Below are 19,991 nucleotides of genomic sequence, written 5' to 3'. Positions count from 1 at the left end.
GTCTGCAACAAACACGGGTAAGCGGCTAAATGCTGCGGTCTGCAACACGGCCATGGCGCCTAAACGTTCACGAAACACCTGCTCTCCCCCACCCCAAACCTGCACACTTGGCCCCCACCCCCTGGGCCACTGAAAGGACATCTCCCCCTAAAAACTCATCTCCACCCACTCCCCACAGGTGCTGCCCTGGGACCGGTACCTAAGTCACCAGTGACCCCCTTCCTTACAGACAGCAGAAAGGCTCCTTCAGGAAGTATAACCACCAAAAATTCATGTTCAGCAGATCATCAACTCTTTCATGAGCTAATTCCTCAAACAAGGTTACCCCTGAGCCTGCTTGCTATGTGTGCCCCCAAAACTCAATCATCTTTCGTACTGAAGACGGCCTTCTGGTTAGAGGTAGAACTACGGAGTTTCCGTGGCTGAAGCAGCTTCTCAAGTGCAGTCCCCATGCCGGCAGCTTCCCCTCGGCCGGGACCCTCTTAGGGACGCACCGTCCTGGCTCCAGCCCAGAGCCACGGAGCCGGGCTCTGCGGGCAGGCCCAGCCATCCAGTCCAACAATCCCTGGAGGGGATTCCGACACACATGGAGTCTGGGGACCAAAGGCCTGAGACACTGCTGGACTCACACAGGCATGACTGAAGTGTCCCAAAGGCAGCGCCAAGAAGCCACATGTCCAGTCCTAGGCGCCCGAGTCCACGCTGTGCCCACCCTCGGCTGCCCGGGGCCCGGCTGTCTGCTACAGAGCCGGCCCTCCTGTCTCTACGGCAGGAAGGAGGGACACACACTTCCTTCTAGAAGGGACGGTGCCAGGAGGAACGTCATGGAACTAAATGGAAGGAGCAGTTGTATTTGCTCCATGAAGTTGTTTTGTTTTTTGGTTTTTTTAGCAAGAAATAATGTAAACTAAAAACATGGAAGAAAAAGTTCCATTTTAAAACCTACATTTTATTTCTCAGACTACTCTCAAACTGAAGCTAAGCTAACCGACCACACCACGCACCCCTCATACCCCTGCTGGTCGGTGCCAGTGCTCAAGAAGCGCACGAGCCCCGCGAGCGAAGCAAAGGACAAGCAGAACTAAAGGGACATCGGCTTGATGACGCGACAATTTTCTCTCCTCGGATTTCATCTTCCCAACGTTCTGTGAGAATTCAACACATTTCCTCTAATGTCGCTTATTCTTTTAAAGAGAAACTGTAAAGCTCTTTATCATGCTGAAATCTACTGCACATCTACAAAAAAAAAACCCTCAAGAGCCTTCTTACTTGAGCAAATCCATTAAGTGCCTGATAAAGTCTCCTTGACCGAGCAGCAAGTACCGCCGCATGGCCTGCATGTGGTCCAGCAGGCTGTACTTCTTATTCAGAACATCCAGTAGGTACTTGCTGGTCTCAAAATAAGCCGCGTCAATTTTCCCCTGAAATGCATTTTCCAAATCTGTGAAAAAATCTGCAGCTGTAAAGAACAAAAGGGAAAAGTACACATACGTACATAATCTGCATTGTACAAAGGAGGAATGAGACTCACACACACAGAAGTCACTCTACACCCGCTCACAGCCTCGCTGACAGGCCGAGGGCGTGGTCAGGAGGGCTTGTTTGTTCTTCAGAATAACGGTCCCATTAAGAAAAACCTATTTTAGTACTGCTGCTATTCTAATTATACATTACTGCGGAGGAACTAAGGTGTCCACAGTGAGGAAAACGTAGTTTTCTGTAGAAGCGGAGGTCTGATGGTGCAGTAATGTGAGGACGCCAGGCGCCGAGCTGACCACGGTCATATTGCGGGGATGGGGTAGGGGTAGGGGCAACATACATTTCTGTTGATCTACGTCATTTTTAAAATGTCAATATCTCCCCCCGGAAGTGTTCTTACTGTACCAGTGTTTGATTCATGAAGGGTTTTCACGCCAAAGAAAAGGTCTGATGCCAACCAACGGCAGCCAAAGCGCCTGTCAGAAGACACACGACCCAGAGCCTGCGCACCAGTCTCTGTTCCATATGCTCCCACAGGAAAACATTTACCCTTAACTCTCTAGGCTCACTTTTAAATTTCCAAAATTTTTCACATATGAGAAATATAAATGTGACTTTTCCCACTGCTTTTTGTATCATTACCAGCAGTCCTCCCGAGTCCGCATCTCCCATCCTCCCAGCGGTACTGACAGCCAAAACAACCTTCCTCCACAGAGGGTAGCAGTGGAGGGGGCAAGAGTCGCCGACTGAGGCCCAGCGGCCTCCTGCACACCCGCCACGTGCTGGGCGCTGGGCGCTCGGTGGTGCTGGCCTCCCCCGCGGGTCTCCACAGCAGGCAGGGCACGGCACTCGTCCTCCCTAAGTGCTATCTTCTCCGGCCATTAGGGAAGCGTCGAAAGGCATCAAAACAACTCTTCACCTGCCTCTTCCTGTTTCTTCTACCTCTTCAGCACAGGTGTTTCCAAAAGTTCTGTACGGGGACCTCCATATTCTAAGAACTAACCTGGCATCTCTGAACCCCTAAAAAGTTTACGCAGAATAGTGCGTGTCAAACACACCTGAGACGGGGAGCCAGAGGGGTGAGAGGGAGACGTGTGTGGCCCGCGGCTGCAGCCGCCGCCTCGCTCTGGAGCCCTGGAGCCCTGGCCTTAACCGCATGGCGACACAGCTGCAACCACATCTCCCGTCAGCCCTGACCTTGCTCTGGATTTTCAGTACAACTCCAGCACATTCTGGAATCTCCCCTAGTGAGTCCTCTCAGATGCTGAAAATCAAGCTGGGCCAAAAGGAACACAAGAAGGTGCTCAACATCACTAATCATCAGGGAAGCGCAAATCAAAACCACAGTGAGACGCCGCACCTCAGGCCTCTCAGAAGGGCCACCATCGAAAAGTCAAGAAATCACAAGTGTCGATGAGGGCATGGGGAGAAGGAAGCCCCAGTGCAACGTCAGTGGGAATGTAAACTGACGCAGCCACTGTGGAGAACAGTACGGCGGTTCCCCAAAAAATTAAGAACAGAACTACCATACGACCCAGCAATTCACATCCAAAAAGGAAATGAAGTCAGGATCTCAAAGGAATCTCTGCACTCCGTGTTCACTGCAGCATTACTGACAAAAGCCAAGACATGGCAACAACCAAAGTGTCCACGGACATATGAATGGATAAAGAAGATACAGTGTACATATCCAATGGAACATAATTCAGCCTGAAAAAAGAAGGTACTTCTGCCATTGGTGACAACGTGGATGGACCTGGATGACATCATGCTGAGTGAAGTAAGCCAGACAGAGAAAAGAAATACTGTTATGATCTCACTTACAGGTGGAATCTAAAATAGTCACTCATAGAATCAGAGCGTAGAATGGTGGCTGCCAGGGACGGTGGAGAGGGGGAAACAGGACGGTGAAGGTCCAAGGGTACCAAGTTTTGATTATACAAGAGGCATAAGCTCTGGAGACCTGTATATACCAAATGGCACAGTGCCTACAGCTGGCAGTACTGCACTCTGTGCTTCCAGCACGTTATCTGTACACCTCATTTCATATATCACTTTCTACCATTTACTACTTATTATTTCACTTTTTTGTACGTTCAATCTCCATTCCTAGATCACAGTTCATGAAAAGCATCATCATGGTGAATTCATACCATCTCCCCTATAGCTACCACAATGCCTCACAAAATAAACTTGAATGAGTCAAGACAACAGTATAAGTAACAAATGTAGCCAAGACCCGACAGCTGTCCGTGTAAGTCAGCCACACAGAGAATACATGAAATTACTGAGGATGGGGCAGGCAGCAAGTGGGGGAAATGGCAGAGAGGACAGTAGTAAATGAGGGAAAACCAGAGCGGTTAACGCGGTGCGGCACTGTGAATACATAAACGCTGGGAATCCGCGCTGATTTCTCAACAAGCCTCTGAGGTCATTAGCAAGTGTTTCCTTTATTTCCTTACTTTGGCATACTGTCACTGCATCATAAAAAAAGTAACACAAGCTACCAAGGAGAGTAAAATAGCTACACCTAGTTATTGTTTAACTGTATAAGAAAGGAAATTCAAAATTTACACAGTAATAGATATTTTATATGTATCACACTGTGTATTAAGGTATCTCGGATAATAATTCAGAAAATCTGTCAGTCCTATTGAACGAAACATACTTCAAGCAATATATAGCACTGTCACCAGCACCATCACCAACGTCACCCCGACATCACCACTATCACCACCACCACCATCATCACCACCATCGTGCCATCACATTATCACCACCATCCCTATCACCACCATCATCGTCATCATACCGTCCTGGGGTGATTCTGCAGACTTGGTCACAGCTATCATCTTTGTAGTGGGCGTCTGGTCATGACAAACCTGGTGCAGGAAATTTATTGATTTTCCTATCAAAAGGACCTAAAAAAAAGGAAAATATTCTAGTTACCTTTATTCAAAATTAAAACGATCAAATATCCAAGCACTACAAATATTCATAAGCAACAAATTATTCTATTGATTAAAAACTAAATAATAAGAACATCTGGGATAGTATCAAGTGAATTCCAGGAACTGAAAAAATTGTTATTAACAAACACATATTAATGCGTTGAGGCAGTCAATTAACATATACTTCACCTCAAGAATGTAAATCCTAAAATGCCACTAAACTGTGTGTAACTGAAGACTGGTTTTGTCACCGGATGCAGGTAAATACAGCATTAGCACATCACAGTCACAGCAGTCCCACCCTACCTTCCTGGACTGGTCCATCGTCATGAAGGATGGGATCATTGATTTCCTCAGGGTGTACTTGTCGTGCCACAGCCGGTCTGTCTTCACTGTTGGATCTGATGCTACGAAAAACTGAAAGGAAAGAGGCAGTGAAACATTAAAAAGTGATATTTATGGCGAAATATCAGCTAACAGCAACATCAAGAAATAAGTAATTCTAGGGAGCAAAATTCTCCAGATATTGGGAGACTTACCATTTATACAATAAATCTTATTTTAAGAGGCGTTTTGATAGATCCCTCTAAATGGAATCACTTATTCCCCACTTTTTAAAACCAAAATATAGTGAAAATAAGATAAGCTTTTTCTTAAAGACATGTGGTCGTCCCTGTAAGTGCAATATCAGTCACAGCCTCTATTGTGTACATCATGGGTCTGAGTGTGAGGCCTGCCTAATCCACACGGACTCCTCCCACCACCTCAGGAAAGGCACACAAGCCTCTGGGCCTGTTTGAATATTCAATTCAAGCCAATTCAGAGTCTTCCTCTCCTCCTTCCACCAATCAGCAGCGTCTCCTCCTGCCGCTGTGCACCGCCTGCAGAGGCCCCAGGTCCACCTGCAGCACTGCAGGAAGCGACCTTCGCGTGGCGCCCTCCCCGAGAACCACCGCGCTCAGAAGCTTCCCCTGTTCACTTCCTCCCCTTCCCGAGCCCCGCCCACCGGCCTGTTTCCTGACATCCAAAAGGGCACGGGTGTTAAGGAGAAAACTAAGCTGCTATGGTTTCCAGCTCGTTTGCTACTACACTGAGGCCACTCTCCTTTTTCAGTCATAGTCCTAACAGACTTGTGCTTTTATTTCTATAAACTCGATCTCTGATGGCAGAACTGCTGAGTCAAAGTAATTTCTAATTTTTATAAACAATGCCAGATCTCCCTTCCAAACGGCCCTGTCAACTGACCCTCCCACCACAGGAAGCTCTACATTTCTGCATCCTTGCTCGGTTTGAATTTTGCCAATCAGGCAAAATCATGGTTGCTTGTACTGTTCTTTCACTGACAACAAAGGAAGTTGGGCCCATTTTCATAATGCTGATTACCACATGATTTTCTCCTGTGAATTGTCTTTTTATATCTTCATCCCATCGTTCTACTGTCTTTTTCTTACCAATACACAGAGGCTCTTTGTTATATAAGAGAGAGTGACCATTTGTGAATCATTAAGAATTACAAATGTTTCCAAATTAATGATCTGCCACTGTTTATGGTCTGCTCCATGTTTTGTCTTTTTCTTTCTGGGTCATATTGGTGACCGTCTTCCTTTATGGCTTCTGGGTCTCCTGTCTTCCTAAGAGCTCCCCATCCTAGATTATGGAAATATTCTCCACTATTTTAGTAAGCACGCTGGGCCCTCTGTATCCACGGTTGGGTGCATCCACGGATGCAGAACCCAGGGATGCGGGTAGGGTGGGCACCACACCATCTTACACAAGGGACCTGAGCACCTGCAAACATTTATCTGCGAGGGTCCTGGAAACAATGCCCCATGGATACCGAGGGACAGCTGTATTCCTGCTGCTCTGTTTTCGTTCCTTAGATCTTCCATCCCTGCACACAGTAGACACTGGGGTCTGTTTCCTTCTGGGCTGCATTTTCTCTTTACTGGCCAGGCCAGCACCCTTTCCTCTGAGCTAGCGTCCTCACCAGGAGCGATCATTACAGTCACTTACATCGAAAGATTAAAAGGGGAAAAACTGACTCCACCAAGAGACGCTGAGGAGTGTCTGATAGGATGTGTACACCGTCCACGGCAACTAGTTAGATGGACTGGAGCGCCTCTGGTGCTTCGATCCATCTCAGTTACTATCCCTCCCGGCGTCCCGTTGCCCATCCTGGGAGGGCGGAGTGCCTTGAGCTGACGCTGCATCCTTCAGACTCCACGCGAGGTGCCTTCCCTGCTGCTGGCCTAATCCAGGCTCTAGGTTCCTAAGCGTTCATTTCTCCCTCGACCTAGAACCAGCTGCTTCTCCAAGGAGCCCCAGTCCCTTTTAGGGAGAAATGGCATTTGGACCACAGCCTGAGTACTTGGAAGTACTTTAAGTCAGCAGCTGGATGTCTGAGATGCAGCAATGGCCACGTTACACATGGAAGCTCGGTCCTCCCACTGGACTGTAAGATCCACTGAAGTCCTAACATACCTAAACGCCTTTTTGTTGGTTTTTACGTAAATTCCAAATCACCAATTGGTGAATAACACACAACCCTGGCTACAAAGGTGTGTCTGCAGATATAAAATGGATTTAAAGAATTTTAAAAATATTTTTAGCAAATATATAGCAATACAAAATTAATAGTTTCCTAACAAAAAGTAAATAACCAAAATAAACCTAAGGAAGGGGCTTGAGAAACAGAGGAGGGAGGGAGAGAGAAGACTCTAAAAAGAGCAGTATCTGTAGAAGAAATCAGAAATGTAAACTGCTATCACTAAGACATGGGGCCTACTAAACTGTAAAAAAAGGTATCTTTCTTATATTATTCTAGACCACAGAAGAATGTGCGGTACCTGTTTATTTAATGAATCTCGTTTAACACGAGCTAATCCTGATAAAAATAATGCCCCAAATGGAAACTACAGACCACCTTCGTTTGTGAATACAGATGAAGAAACTTTGAGTGAAACATTATCCTTGCGTTACCGGAATAAAGTATTTGGGGGCACAACATAGTTCTAATACACACTAAATGTGTAAAAATGAATTACAGAATATTATCATGTAGTCATTCATTAAAAATGAAGTATGGGAATTCCCTGGCAGTCCAGTGGTTAGGACTCAGCACTTTCACTGCGTGGCCTGGGCTCAATCCCTAGTCGGGGAACTAAGATCCCGCAAGCCACGTGCCATGGCTGGAAAAAAATTAATTAATTAATTAAAATGGAGTTTGTTAACTATCAGAAGCCATTCTGAGAATCTGATGAAAACTACAAATTTTCTTTCCAGGAAAAAAGTGCTTATATCCACAAAACACACAGTTTTATGTGCTATTCAGGAGTTTCAGAGATCACATTTTAAGAAGTCTTGGTATAGATGAATAAGGTTTAATGGCACGAAATTATTTCCTTTATTTACTTCAAATAAAAATAGAGGTTACAGGACTTCCCTGGTGGTGCAGTGGTTAAGAATCCGCCTGCCAATGCAGGGGACACAGGTTTGAGCCCTGGTCCGGAAGATCCCACATGCCGCGGAGCAACTAAGCCCATGTGCCACAACTACCAAGCCTGCACTCTAGAGACCGCAAGCCACAACTACTGAGCCCACGTGCCACAACTACTGAAGCCCACGTGCCTAGAGCCCATGCTCCGCAACAAGAGAAGCCACCGCAATGAGAAGCCCACGCACTGCAACGAAGAGTAGCCCCCGCTCGCAGCAACTAGAGAAAGCCCGTGCACAGCAACGAAGACCCAACGCAGCCAAAAATAAATAAATTTATTTTTTAAAAAAAGAGGTTACAAAATACTATGCGTGGTATGATATACACACACATAAAAATATATAAGAATACACTGTAAAAAAGGGATATACAAAAATATTAACAGAGGTTATAGGTTCATGATGAGATTCAATAAATTTTAATTTTCCCCTCTGTGTTTACATACTCAAAAATGTTTTAACTGCACATTTTTAAATCAGAAAAAAATACTGTTCAAAAGAACTGAGTAATTCAAGCCAATGAGTGAACATATGGTACAAGTTAAGAATTTTTTTAGAAACACTGTTTTCCCAAGGCGATCAACTAAAAAAGATTTTTTTTTCCTGTTCACAGAAATCTACTCCCAAGGGTAATTATTTAAGGAAACAAAATTTCTAATGATGTTAAGGTCTTATATTTGATCCTTGTATTTGATCCTAGATGGTATCAAGCCATCTAGGATCAAATACAGCCAGTTTCCTTTAAGTAGGCATCTGAACAAATGCCAACATTTTTATGATCATGAGGATGAGATTGCTACATTTATTTCCAACTCATATTCTTATCTTTAGATATCAATTTAAATTATGAAAGTATTTATTGATATTCCTTTCTTTAGTTTTTATATTCCCTTTCTAATTTTAAACACATAACTAACGACTGCTTTCAGTACTATTATAATGAGGCTATCACCACTTTAACATAAACTCAAATCAGCCCTGATAGAAACTGAAGTGTCACAAGCTCACCATGAACAATCTAAGAGGTTACCCAGTCACCACAGTGTCCGCTCTGCGGCTTGCCATTCAACAGATTAGATTAACTGCATATAAATTGTTATTTATCTGTTATTCACTTAAACAGAAGAGCTAGTTTCTACAGACAACACACTAATTTATCCTGATAGTTGGAGTACAGCTGGATTTTTATCAGTATGAACAATAAGAAAATTTAATTTAAAAGATAAAGGACTCAGGCATTCAGACATCTTTAGAAGTTACGAAAGCATCACTTCATCTGAGGGCAAAGTAGCACTCAATCACCCTACTGGCAAACATCTAGAAGCAAACACCGAGAGACGTGGGCATACTTTAGAATATAATTAATCTTGCGAAAAATATAGCTACGGAGGAAAAGAATCAAGGTCAGAATATAATTGCAATATGCTTTTATTTTACTGATGCACTTTCCACTCAAGGTTCTTTAATTTTCACCACTATGTCAAACACAGAAAGAAGTGAGGGAAAATATAAAGCATAATTGAACCATGATTTCTCATGAAGTGCTGGACGAACGCCAAGGTCTTCCTGCTAAGAACAGAAATAAAGAGGGTAATTTCCTCAGCAAGCGACTTATCTTCTAAGACCAGATCCATTCATTCAGACCACAAAGGACCCCAACTTCAACGGGTCAACAGGCAGGCTGCCACCAAGAGACCCGCCTCTGGCCACGCGGAGAGAAGCCGGAGGCTCTGGACCAGGGGAAGGCCCTGGAGCTGACCAGGCAGCCTGGCAGACGACAGCTTTCAGGGGCGGGCGTGAAAGTGCCGAAGCGTAAGACAGGTACACGGTCAACCTTTAAATCCAGTAATTCCCAGCAAAAGTGTAAGCGGAACAAAATAAGGAGAGGGCTGAAGGCGTCCACAGAGATAGTCCAAAAAGCAGCCCCTGCATTCTCTCTAGTTGGTGCACCGACCTTCCGATCCAAGGATGCAGGTTTGGGAGCCTCAGCAGAGCATTTCAGCTAACATTTGATTGCTGTCTGAAATCTTTCTAATTTTGAAAGCAAGAGTGCTGACTTTTAACTTTTCCCTTATTTTCCCGTTCCTAGTTGAAGGCCCCAATCCTTTATAAAACAAATTAGCACTGAGCTATCATGTCCTTACCTTGAACACACTGGCATAATTCGTTTACCTCTCTCGGTTTACAGGGGAGAACCCACGTGAGCCACTAAATGTCTCATGATAGAGTTTCCCTAGATAGTCATTGGAGCAAAATGAAAAACTTTGGTTTTCTTTTACAGTACTACTCTGTAAGAACCAAAAATAATTTGAAACTTCTCCCCTAACACTGGAAGTACTTTCTACACTAATCATTCAGTGCATCTGTAAAATCTTTTTTTTTACCTGAGGTATAGTTGATGTACATTATTATATAAGTTCAGGTGTACAACATATTGATTCACAATGATTAAAAGTCTGTTTACACTTATTATAAAATACCGGCTATAGTCCCTGTGCTGTACAGTATATCCTTGTAGCTTGTTTTATACATGACCATTTGTACCTCTTAATCGTCCACTTCTATCTTGCCCCTCCCCCTTCCCTCTCCCCACTTGTAACCACTAGTTTGTTCTCTACATCTGAGTCTGCTTCTCTTTTGTTACATTCACTAGTTTGTTGTATTTTTTAAGTTCCACATATTAGTGATAGCATACAGTATTTGTCTTTCTCTGACTTATCTCACTTGGCATAATGCCCTCCAAGTCCATCCACGTTGTTGCAAGTGGCAAAATTCCATTCTTTTTATGGTGGAGTCGTGTTCCATTGTGTGTATATGTACCTCATCTTCTTTATTAATTCATCTGTTGATGGACACTTAGGTTGCTTCCATATCTTGGCAAATGGAAATAATGCTGCTATGAACATCGGGGTGCATGTATCTTTTCAATTCAGTGTTTACGTTTTTTCAGGTATATACCCAGGAACGGAATTGCTGGCTCCTATGCTAGTTCTATTGTTAATTATTTTGAGAGCCCTCCACAGTGGCTGCACCAATTCACACTCCCAGCAACAGTGCACGGGGCTCCCTTTCCTCCACGTCCTCGCCAACGTTTGTTATTTCTTGTCTTTTTGATGATGGCCATTTCTGACAGGTGTGAGGTGATATTTCACTGTGGTTTTGATTTGCATTTCTCTAATAATTAGTGATGTTGAGCATCCTTCCATGTGCCTGTTGGTCATCTGTATGTCTTCTTCGGAAAAATGTCTATCCAGAGGACATCTGTAAATTCTTACAGGGCTCTAGTCTTGCCTGCCTTTGCACTTCATCCTAATACAAGATAAACAAAATAAAAGCTGGATACTAATCCCTGCACCACTGGACTAAAGGATCATATCTTTTTAATAATTAAAAGAAAAGTCCAGTCTTCCCTGGTGGCGCAGTGGTTAAGAATCCACCTGCCAACGCAGGGGACACGGGTGCAAGCCCTGGTCCGGGAAGATCCCACGTGCCGCAGAGCAACTAAGCCCGTGAGCCACAACTACTGAGCCCATGTGACACAACTACTGAAGCCCACATGCCCTAGAGCTCATGCTCCGCAACAAGAGAAGCCACCGCAATGAGAAGCCCATGCATCGCAACGAAGAGTAGCCCCCATTCACCGCAACTAGAGAAAGCCCACGCACAGCAACGAAGACCCAACGCAGCCAAAACTTAATTAAGTAATTTAAAATAAATAAATAAATAAATAAAATAAAAGTAAAATCCCAACTGGTGGACCCAGAGGCAGTTTTAATGACGCCACAGAAATAGCAAAGCTCAGAGGCCACCTGGAAGTTTTCCTTTCAGATAAAAGGACTGAAAACTCATCCTTGGGCTGCAAGTCGGTCAAACCCAGAGGCAGCCAAGGTGGGACACTGAGAGTCGCTCTGCAGCAGGAGGGGGAGAGAAAAGCCTCCCGGGAACCAGGTAAACATGGGCGTTTCAAAGAGCTTCCTGGAAGGACCACAGGATGAAGCCACGTTACACAGGAAGTGAGCTCTGCAGAGCCTCCAACAAAGACCGACAGGAGCTGCACGCAGGGAAGTTACTGGGGAGGAGTGGACGGCGGGCCAGAGGAAGCAGGTCCAGGAGCCCCACCAGGCAGACAGGGGCAGACATGGACCCGGCCCCACTCTGGTCACATCCGCCAGTGAAGCCATCTGGCCCTGGGCTTTTCTTTACTGGAAAGGTTTTTAGAGCACTGATTTATTCTCTTTACTTGTTACAGGTCTATTTAGATTTTCTATTTCCCATGAGTCAGTCTGATAGTTTGTGTTTCTAGGAACTCTCTCAGGTTTTATCTGGCAGAATGAACAAGCTAATTCTAAATCTATATGTAAGTAGAAATGTGCAGAAACAACAAGGACGATTGTGAAAAGAGCTGCCCCTACCGGATATCAAACTTTAAAGCTACGCTTAAGTACTACTGACAAAGAAATAGCAAACCAAAAAAATCAGAAAAAAATAGGGTCCAGAAACAGACTCTGGTGTAAATGGGAATTCAGTATATGATAAAACATGGCAAAACCAACATCTGGAAAGCATCCGTCAAGCCGATGATTCTCGGTTCTATTCTTACACCTCTAAGTCTGAAATAATGTGAAAACAAATGGTTGAAGAAAAATAATTAAAGGAAAAAAGTGCAATTACAGATACAAGATATCCAAATGTATAAACCCATCCCATGATTCGACTCTTAAAAAGTCAGACAAATACACAGGACAAATGGGGAAACAATACAAACAGCAGTTAGTAGGACAAATAAAAATAACCGATACACATGAAAAGCTGGTCAATCTCACTAGTAACCAGTGAAACACAAATACATAAATACCATAGGAGACACCACATCTCATACATTAGATTAAAAACACTTTTACTCATGTTGGGTAACATGAAGTGCACACAGGAAGGAGGAATAAGCCAACGGGGGCGCATGGAGTGTGGGGACCGGGAAAGCCACCCAGTGCTCGAGACGGAGTCAAACCTACAGCTGTGCCCTCCCCACAGCCGAGCCAGCCCATCTCCCAGGACTGACTTCAGAGAAGCTCATAAACAGTCCCAGGGAGGCACATGAAGTGGTGTTCACTTTAATAATGTGGGTAAGATTTAAAACTATAAGAACATAATCTGCTCGGATAGGAGAGCTGTTAGGCAAAAGGGCCGTGTCCAGGCGGCAACAGTTACAAGCCCAACCCTGCACAGGAGGCCTACAGGGCACCCTGGGGGCCTCCACAGCACACATGCACATGTGGATACTGTGTGTGTCCCCAAAGCACAAAACAGTACCACCTACAGTCAGATCTGCTTCCATGATTGCTTACGTGCAATTTCACCCGCGAAAAACTAGGTGAAAACAGGAGCCCAGCCACGTGGGCCACACGAACATCCCCACAGACGCACCTGAAACTGCCCTGCCGCCTTCACCCACGCGTTCCAGCAGCCACGACCGTCCATCCTGCCTCCGCCCAGGCCCACAAGCTAACACCAGGGCTTTGTCAAGGTCAATGCCATATTTACTCTAGAATTTGCCCATTTCTTAACCGTTTAATATGTGTTAAAAACTGTGCTACAGCTTCCATTTAATTCCTATCCTTTTTAAATGTAACATAATGACAAGGTTTTTGAGTGTGGTGCCCCTCACTCTACTTTTTGTCAGAAGTCTGGTTTTTACAGTATGATTTTGCATAGCAGTGATTTTTAGGGACAAATATGTTACATTCTGGCAGAACTAACTGTATTTCAATAGGTACATATATATATATACACACATACAGATAACTTGTCTCATTAAAATTGTCAGCGCCACAGTTAACCAGATGAGTTCAGTTCATACAGTAATGGTGCAAAGCACGAGAACACGTAATACCCCCCCCCGCCAGCAAAACCAGACTAAGACTGGGGACCCCTAGCCCGAGCTTTGCCGCCAGCTTGCTGCTCAACAGGGACAAGCGATCTGACCCTGCTGAGCTCCCCACCGCTCAAAAGGGGATGACGATTTCTCACTGACCAAATACAGCTCTGATCACTGAGGTAACTGGCAAAGCAGGCCCGGCAGGCAAATGAGGTGTGGTGGCACCACTGTGAGGAGGAAATCGTTTTGGGAAAAAATCAAGAAAGGGTAACTGCTCCCATGCTCCTCAAAGCCACGCCTGAGAAGGGGCCGCGTCCCTTACTTCGTGGTATGTGTCCTCAAGCTCCCCGTCGTAGATCCACCGGTAAAGGAAGCTCAGGACGGGGTGCGACACCAGGCTGAGGATGTGCTGCACCAGGGACCTCATGGAAGGGTCCCCCGTCTTGGTGTAGGCGTGGACGGCTGAAGCCAGCTCACCTCCCTTCCTTCCTGGGGACACAGCAAAACATCCACATTGACACTCACAGCAGAAACCAACAACTGAACACTAATGCAAACGGCCAAGTCACGGAGATAAAGTGTGGCTGCTCTCTTAGTACCGTTTGGACGTAGAAGCAGCAGTCAACACGTGACGGACCAGGAGCCCAGAGGCCTAGGTTCTACCTGGGCTTCACGTGAGTCAGAGCGCTTCACGTGACTCTCCACGACCTCTATGGAAAACGTGACTCGAGATACGATCGAGAACACAATTCTTCACCTTCTCTTGACTGAGACCCACATCAAGACTCACACTTTATACCGCAATCCAATACACAAATAGGCATATATAGAAAACAAGAGTTTTACAAACAATACTTACACTTTAAGATTTTCTATTTTTTCCTTTTTCTCTTTTGGTATAATACGCTGGTCTCAACTCGTTAGACTGATGTCATAACCCATTAACTAACTGGTGGCCCTACAGTTTGAAAACATGGCCCTGTGCTAACAGTGCCCGGTGCCCAGGAGCACAGCTCAGCATAAAATATTGGGAGTGGCAAAAACCAGATCCAACAGTATAAGCACACGAAGAGTTCCCATGTGAATAATTCTGGAGTTCGTTAGATTGCAGAAAGTTTTTTTTTTTAACAGCTTTATTGGAGTATAATTGCTTTACAATGGTGTGTTAGTTCCTGCTGTATAACAAAGTGAATCAGCTATACACATACATATATCCCCATACCCCCTCCCTCTTGCATCTCCCTCCCACCCTCCCTATCCCACCCTTCTATGTGGTCGCAAAGCACTGAGCTGATCTCCCTGTGCTCTGCGGCTGCTTCCCACTAGCCATCTATTTTACATTTGGGAGTGTATATATGACCATGCCACTCCCTCACTGCGTCCCAGCTTACCCTTCGCACTCCCCATGTCCTCAAGTCCATTCTCTCTACGTCTGCGTCTTCGGATTGCAGACAGATTTTAAGGAAAGGACTGATGTACTCTGACTTTAGTGAGATCCCTCTTGGCATGTGTGCACAAACAGAGACAGAGCCAGTTGGCAGGTTATGAGGACAGGGCATGACGAAGGCCTGGAGTGGGGACCCCAGCGCCCCCGGGAGGGCAAAGCCTGGGGGCCTAGGGAGGAGCTGGAGGCGCCAGGACCATGAAAGGGATGGGGGTCGGCAGGAAGACAGCTGGGGGGCTGCCGGTAGCTGGAGAGAAAGGAGGCATTTACTCACTGTATTCGACTTCTTTCTTCTTTTGAGGAAGGTGCCCCCCACACCGTGCCCTTGGAGTCAGTGGCCCCGAGAACCATCCCGCGGGAGGGGGGCAGCACACGCACAGCCAGGAGGGCAGGGTGGTCACCAGCCCCCACATCTCACCTGGCCCTCCCACCCCGAGGGGGCAGGGATCCCCAGTGCCCACGGTTACAGATGAGGAGAGACAAAGGGCTTCCTGGCCAAGGGAGCACACACAGTGAGAAAGATGCTGAGAAGCAACTAGAAACACAGGCCGAGAGCCCAGGGGAGGCCCCACCCAGACGCGCAAACAAGGGAACTTGTGACACAGCTGCTGAGCCCAGACGTGGGCCAGAACCTGGGGGAGTGAAGCGCTAGGAGAGGCTGCTAATTGAAAGACAAATAAAAGAGGAACAGAGACAAGCAGCTGGAACACCGTGGGCCACAGGAAAAAGCGAAATCTCTGAAAACTAGACCCCGCCCCCTTCCCCTCAAGGAAGTCCTGAGCCTCCAAAGCATAAACACTGGGCTATGCGGGCAGCTGGTTATTCTCCCTATAATTTCACATCTATTAATTTGTATTTAATCAGCATCCTTCTGGCTGTTAAGCATACAGAAGGGCAGGCACAAAAACAAACCTCGGTGACATTCCCTAAAACCTGCTTTGAAATAAAGCAAAATGACCTTGGCAGTGGTCCACCAGGGCCGCCAGGGTCTTCAGTCTTATCTTGGGGTCGTACGTCCAAACCAGGAGACGCCGGAGCGTTAAGCTACTCTCAAGGCCCAAATTCACACCCTGATCATCTTCTAACTGTAGCTGAAAAACAGGAAAGACAGAATGTGTAAGTACAGGTCACCAAACAGGCCAAGCATGTCTTAATCCATGTGAAGTAGACACGGGGAAAGGATTATCCGCATAAAAATGAAACAGAAGGTCCCTCTGAGACAGCGACAGTTCCTTCAAGCTACAAAGGAGGTCTGTTTCAATGGCAGACAGGACCCTGAAAATTAGCAATGAACTGGCTCTAGGACACACTGAAACTTTACAGATATCCAATCCTTCCCAACAGGATTATCAGATTTTTATCTATTAAGAGTAATGTATGAAGAAACTTAAAAATTCTGTATAGTGGCATTTCCTAACACTTCAAATCCTGAAGAAATTAAAAATAAGGTATTTACCTGGGAATGTAAAACAGAGAGTAATCGGTAGTATTCTTTGAGTTCCTGGTGCAACGCAGCACAAAAGCTCTGTGGAGAAAGGACGGAGCACAATTAAAGCAGGACACAGTCACTGCACACGACGGTCACTACACCGCAACACACGGGGACCTCGCAGGACGACGCCTTGAGACAAAGTTCAGGTGTCCGCGAGATGAAAGTCCGCTTCTGTCCACAGTCCCCACGCAGGTGTACCCACCACGATATACGCATTTAATAGCATCCGGAAAGGGCTGTCCCTCAGCATGAGCTTTGCAGGAGGGAAGTGGAGAAACACAGTGCATTTTTCATAAGCTAAAGGGCATTCACTTTAGACACTGATGCTTTATTTTCAGATTACGTCCCTTCTAATTTTTTTTCATTGAAGTATAGTTGATTTACAATATTCTGTTAGTTTCAGGTGTACAGCAAAGTGATTCGGTTATACATATATATGTATACATCTATATTCTTTTCTTTGGACTCTTTTCTGTTATAGATTACAGGATACTGAATATAGTTCCCTGTGCTATACAGTAGGTCCTTGCTGTTTACCTATTTTATATATACATAGTACCGTGTATCTGCTAATTCCAAACTCCTAATTTATCCCTCCCACCACCTTCCCTTTGTAACCATGAGTATGTTCTCTATGTCCTTGAGAAACCTGTCTGTCCTTTGCAGGTTCTGTCACAGGCTCTCCTCCTGCATATCCCTAGGCTTACACCCAGAGTTCATTCCAGAGTAACAGGAGTATGTGAAGGTCCTTCTGATACCTTTTCAGAATTTAAGATTGAAAAGGCACAAGGCAGTTTTTAATAATGTGGATGGTACAACTCCCCTCACCAAAATGGGGGGAACTGGCATGGAGTTGCCAATTTAAAAATATCACTAGTGAAGAACGTTAGAGAACATAAAAGAAACATTAAGTGACTGGATAAAGAAGATGTGGTGTGGGGGTGTGTGTGCGCGTACATACACACACACACACACACACACACACGCAATGGAATATTACTCAGCTGTAAAAAAGAATGAAATAATGCCACTTGCAGAAGCATGGATGGACCTAGAGATTACCATACAAAGTGAAGTCAGTCAGACAAAGACAAATACCATATGATACCACTTCAATGTGGAATCTAAAAATAATACAAATGAACCTATTTACAAAACAGAAACAGACTCACAGATATAGAAAACAAACGTATGGTTACCAAAGGAGAAAGGGAGGGAAGGGAGGGAGGGATAAACTGGGAGTATGGGGTTAACAGATGTACACTACTATAGTAAAATAGACAAACAGGAATTTACTGTATAGCACAGGCAACGATATTCAATATTTGTAACTACAATGGAAGGTAATAAAAATACATACATATATACGTATAACCAAATCACTCTGATATACACCTGAAACACAACACTGTAAATCAACTATCCTTCAATTAAAAAAAGGTTTTTTTAATTGAGAGAATCAAGTCAAAGGGAAAATACCCTAAAATATGTAAAGTGACTCAAACATGGTCAGTGTTCCTAAGTATTCATTAAACATTTTTAAAAATCGCTATATTTGATTATCTTTGTCACTATCCACTATGTTTTCTCTTTTCTTGAGTTGACCGTGACTGACACAGTCCGTTTTCAAACCTTCTTTATGTAAAAAGAACCCTCTTCAGAATGACTTTCTTATAAGATTCTAAGGAGATTAAGCATTTCCCGAGGTGAATGTCACCCCGAAACCCCACATGTCTCCGTAACAAAGAACATACCTGGCCTACAAGTCCAAATGAACGGTCTAGGCTCCTCTGGTCAGTGTATTTTCTGATTTTATTATGTAACCATCCCAACTCAGCAAGTCTGACTGTCGTATCCCTCAAAGACTTATTTAGGTTTGCCTAAAAAGTAAATATATCCAGAGTTTAAAATAAAAACATTTTTAACACTAGGATTTTAATTATTATTATTGTTTTAACCATTTGTACTTTTATAATTCTTAGGCTTCAACATAAGAAACTTAAAGATAACTAATACACCATCACTCAAGTGAAAGCAGTGAGACTCTAGGGAACAGAAAGCATCACAGAGCAGGCAGGGCAGTAAGACACCTCGGAGCAAGTGTTAGGCTTGGGTCCCACCGCCCCAGGAGTGACTGGCCGGGGTGCCGGCGTGGCAGGGACAGTCTGTGACATCAGTGGCCTCGTGACTCGGCTAAGAGTCGCAAAAGGACAGAGGGTCAACAAGAAGGACTGTGGGAAAGGCAGGTTCTGGAAGACAGAAGCAAAGATGCCAGGATACCTGGCCATCAGGTAACTCGGGCACCACCGCCACAGGAGGAAAGGGGGCAACGCGCTGAGGATCAAACCAGGGCACAAACCAGGGTTCCGTGGTGCAGGCTGACCAGGACTCCCGAATCTGCACGCCAGCCCTCGTGACCCTAGTACTGCCTCACAAACCAACCGTGCCTGCCTGGTCCTGATGCCATCTGTCTTGACTTCTGAACACTTCAGACGGGGTTTCAGTGACCGTACCTTTCCCTCCACTTTGTAACAGTTGTCAGCGTTGCTCATCTTGACATTTCTGCCGTCTATGCCCTGGAAGACGTACAGAATATCTCTGACTAGGGCTGCCTCGGCAACTTCCACAGCACCTGTAACACGGTTTTTACAAGGTGAAATAAATCGCACAACACAATTCGCTCCGGGTAATATATTTGCAACCAGAACAAAATTTAAAAACTAAACAAATGAGTTTAAGATGAGAAAGAATATGAAGTTATAAGAAAAAAGGATTTTCTGAAAATGATATGGACATCATATAATTTCTCTTCCGAAAGTCTTTTAAAAAGACAAAGCAATATGTGGGAGTTTAATACATGATCAAGGAGCAGCACAAATCAATCACAAAAGGATGGATAATTATTTCATACGATGTTTAGAAAACTGGCTACACAGCAAGCACGCAAACCTGGTTCCATCTCCATCACCATGACGAAAGGAGTTAACACAGCAGAAAGGGATTTATGATTTCCACAAACCTTGGAACAAAAGCTAACTCAGAATTTAGGTGTTACCCAATGTCATGACAAGAGGCAAAGCCCACAGATCCAAGGTCTCAGTGGGAGGAGACACAGTGAGAGCCCAGTGGGGTCAGGCTCCCACTCCAGGCTGCAGTCAGTTGTGGCGATAATGGTCCATAAATATCAGATTGCAGCAAACCGGGCCTATCGTCACTGGGGAAGGGAGAGCAGACCCAGGAAAGCACTCGGCAAGGACC

At 45.0% G+C, this 19,991-nt stretch overlaps 1 protein-coding gene across 1 annotated transcript in view; it reads right to left on the bottom strand.

Annotated features, from left to right (window-relative positions):
• Positions 1–19,991, bottom strand: part of TUBGCP3 (tubulin gamma complex associated protein 3) — a 61,218-nt gene that overhangs the window by 23,697 nt on the left and 17,530 nt on the right. Inside the window, exons 7-14 of the mRNA XM_029210235.1 lie at positions 19,247–19,365; positions 18,488–18,613; positions 16,698–16,766; positions 16,200–16,332; positions 14,120–14,286; positions 4,737–4,847; positions 4,292–4,400; positions 1,270–1,459 (exon numbers count right to left, since the gene is read on the bottom strand). Coding sequence (XP_029066068.1) covers positions 1,270–1,459; positions 4,292–4,400; positions 4,737–4,847; positions 14,120–14,286; positions 16,200–16,332; positions 16,698–16,766; positions 18,488–18,613; positions 19,247–19,365 — 1,024 coding nt within the window. The remainder of the gene's footprint in view (positions 1–1,269; positions 1,460–4,291; positions 4,401–4,736; positions 4,848–14,119; positions 14,287–16,199; positions 16,333–16,697; positions 16,767–18,487; positions 18,614–19,246; positions 19,366–19,991) is intronic.

The sequence above is a fragment of the Monodon monoceros genome, unplaced genomic scaffold, assembly GCF_005190385.1.
Source record: "Monodon monoceros isolate NGI ecotype Baffin Bay Population unplaced genomic scaffold, NGI_Narwhal_1 Super_Scaffold_8, whole genome shotgun sequence".
Classification (NCBI taxonomy): domain Eukaryota; kingdom Metazoa; phylum Chordata; class Mammalia; order Artiodactyla; family Monodontidae; genus Monodon; species Monodon monoceros.
This window is presented reverse-complemented; position numbering and strand designations above follow the sequence as displayed.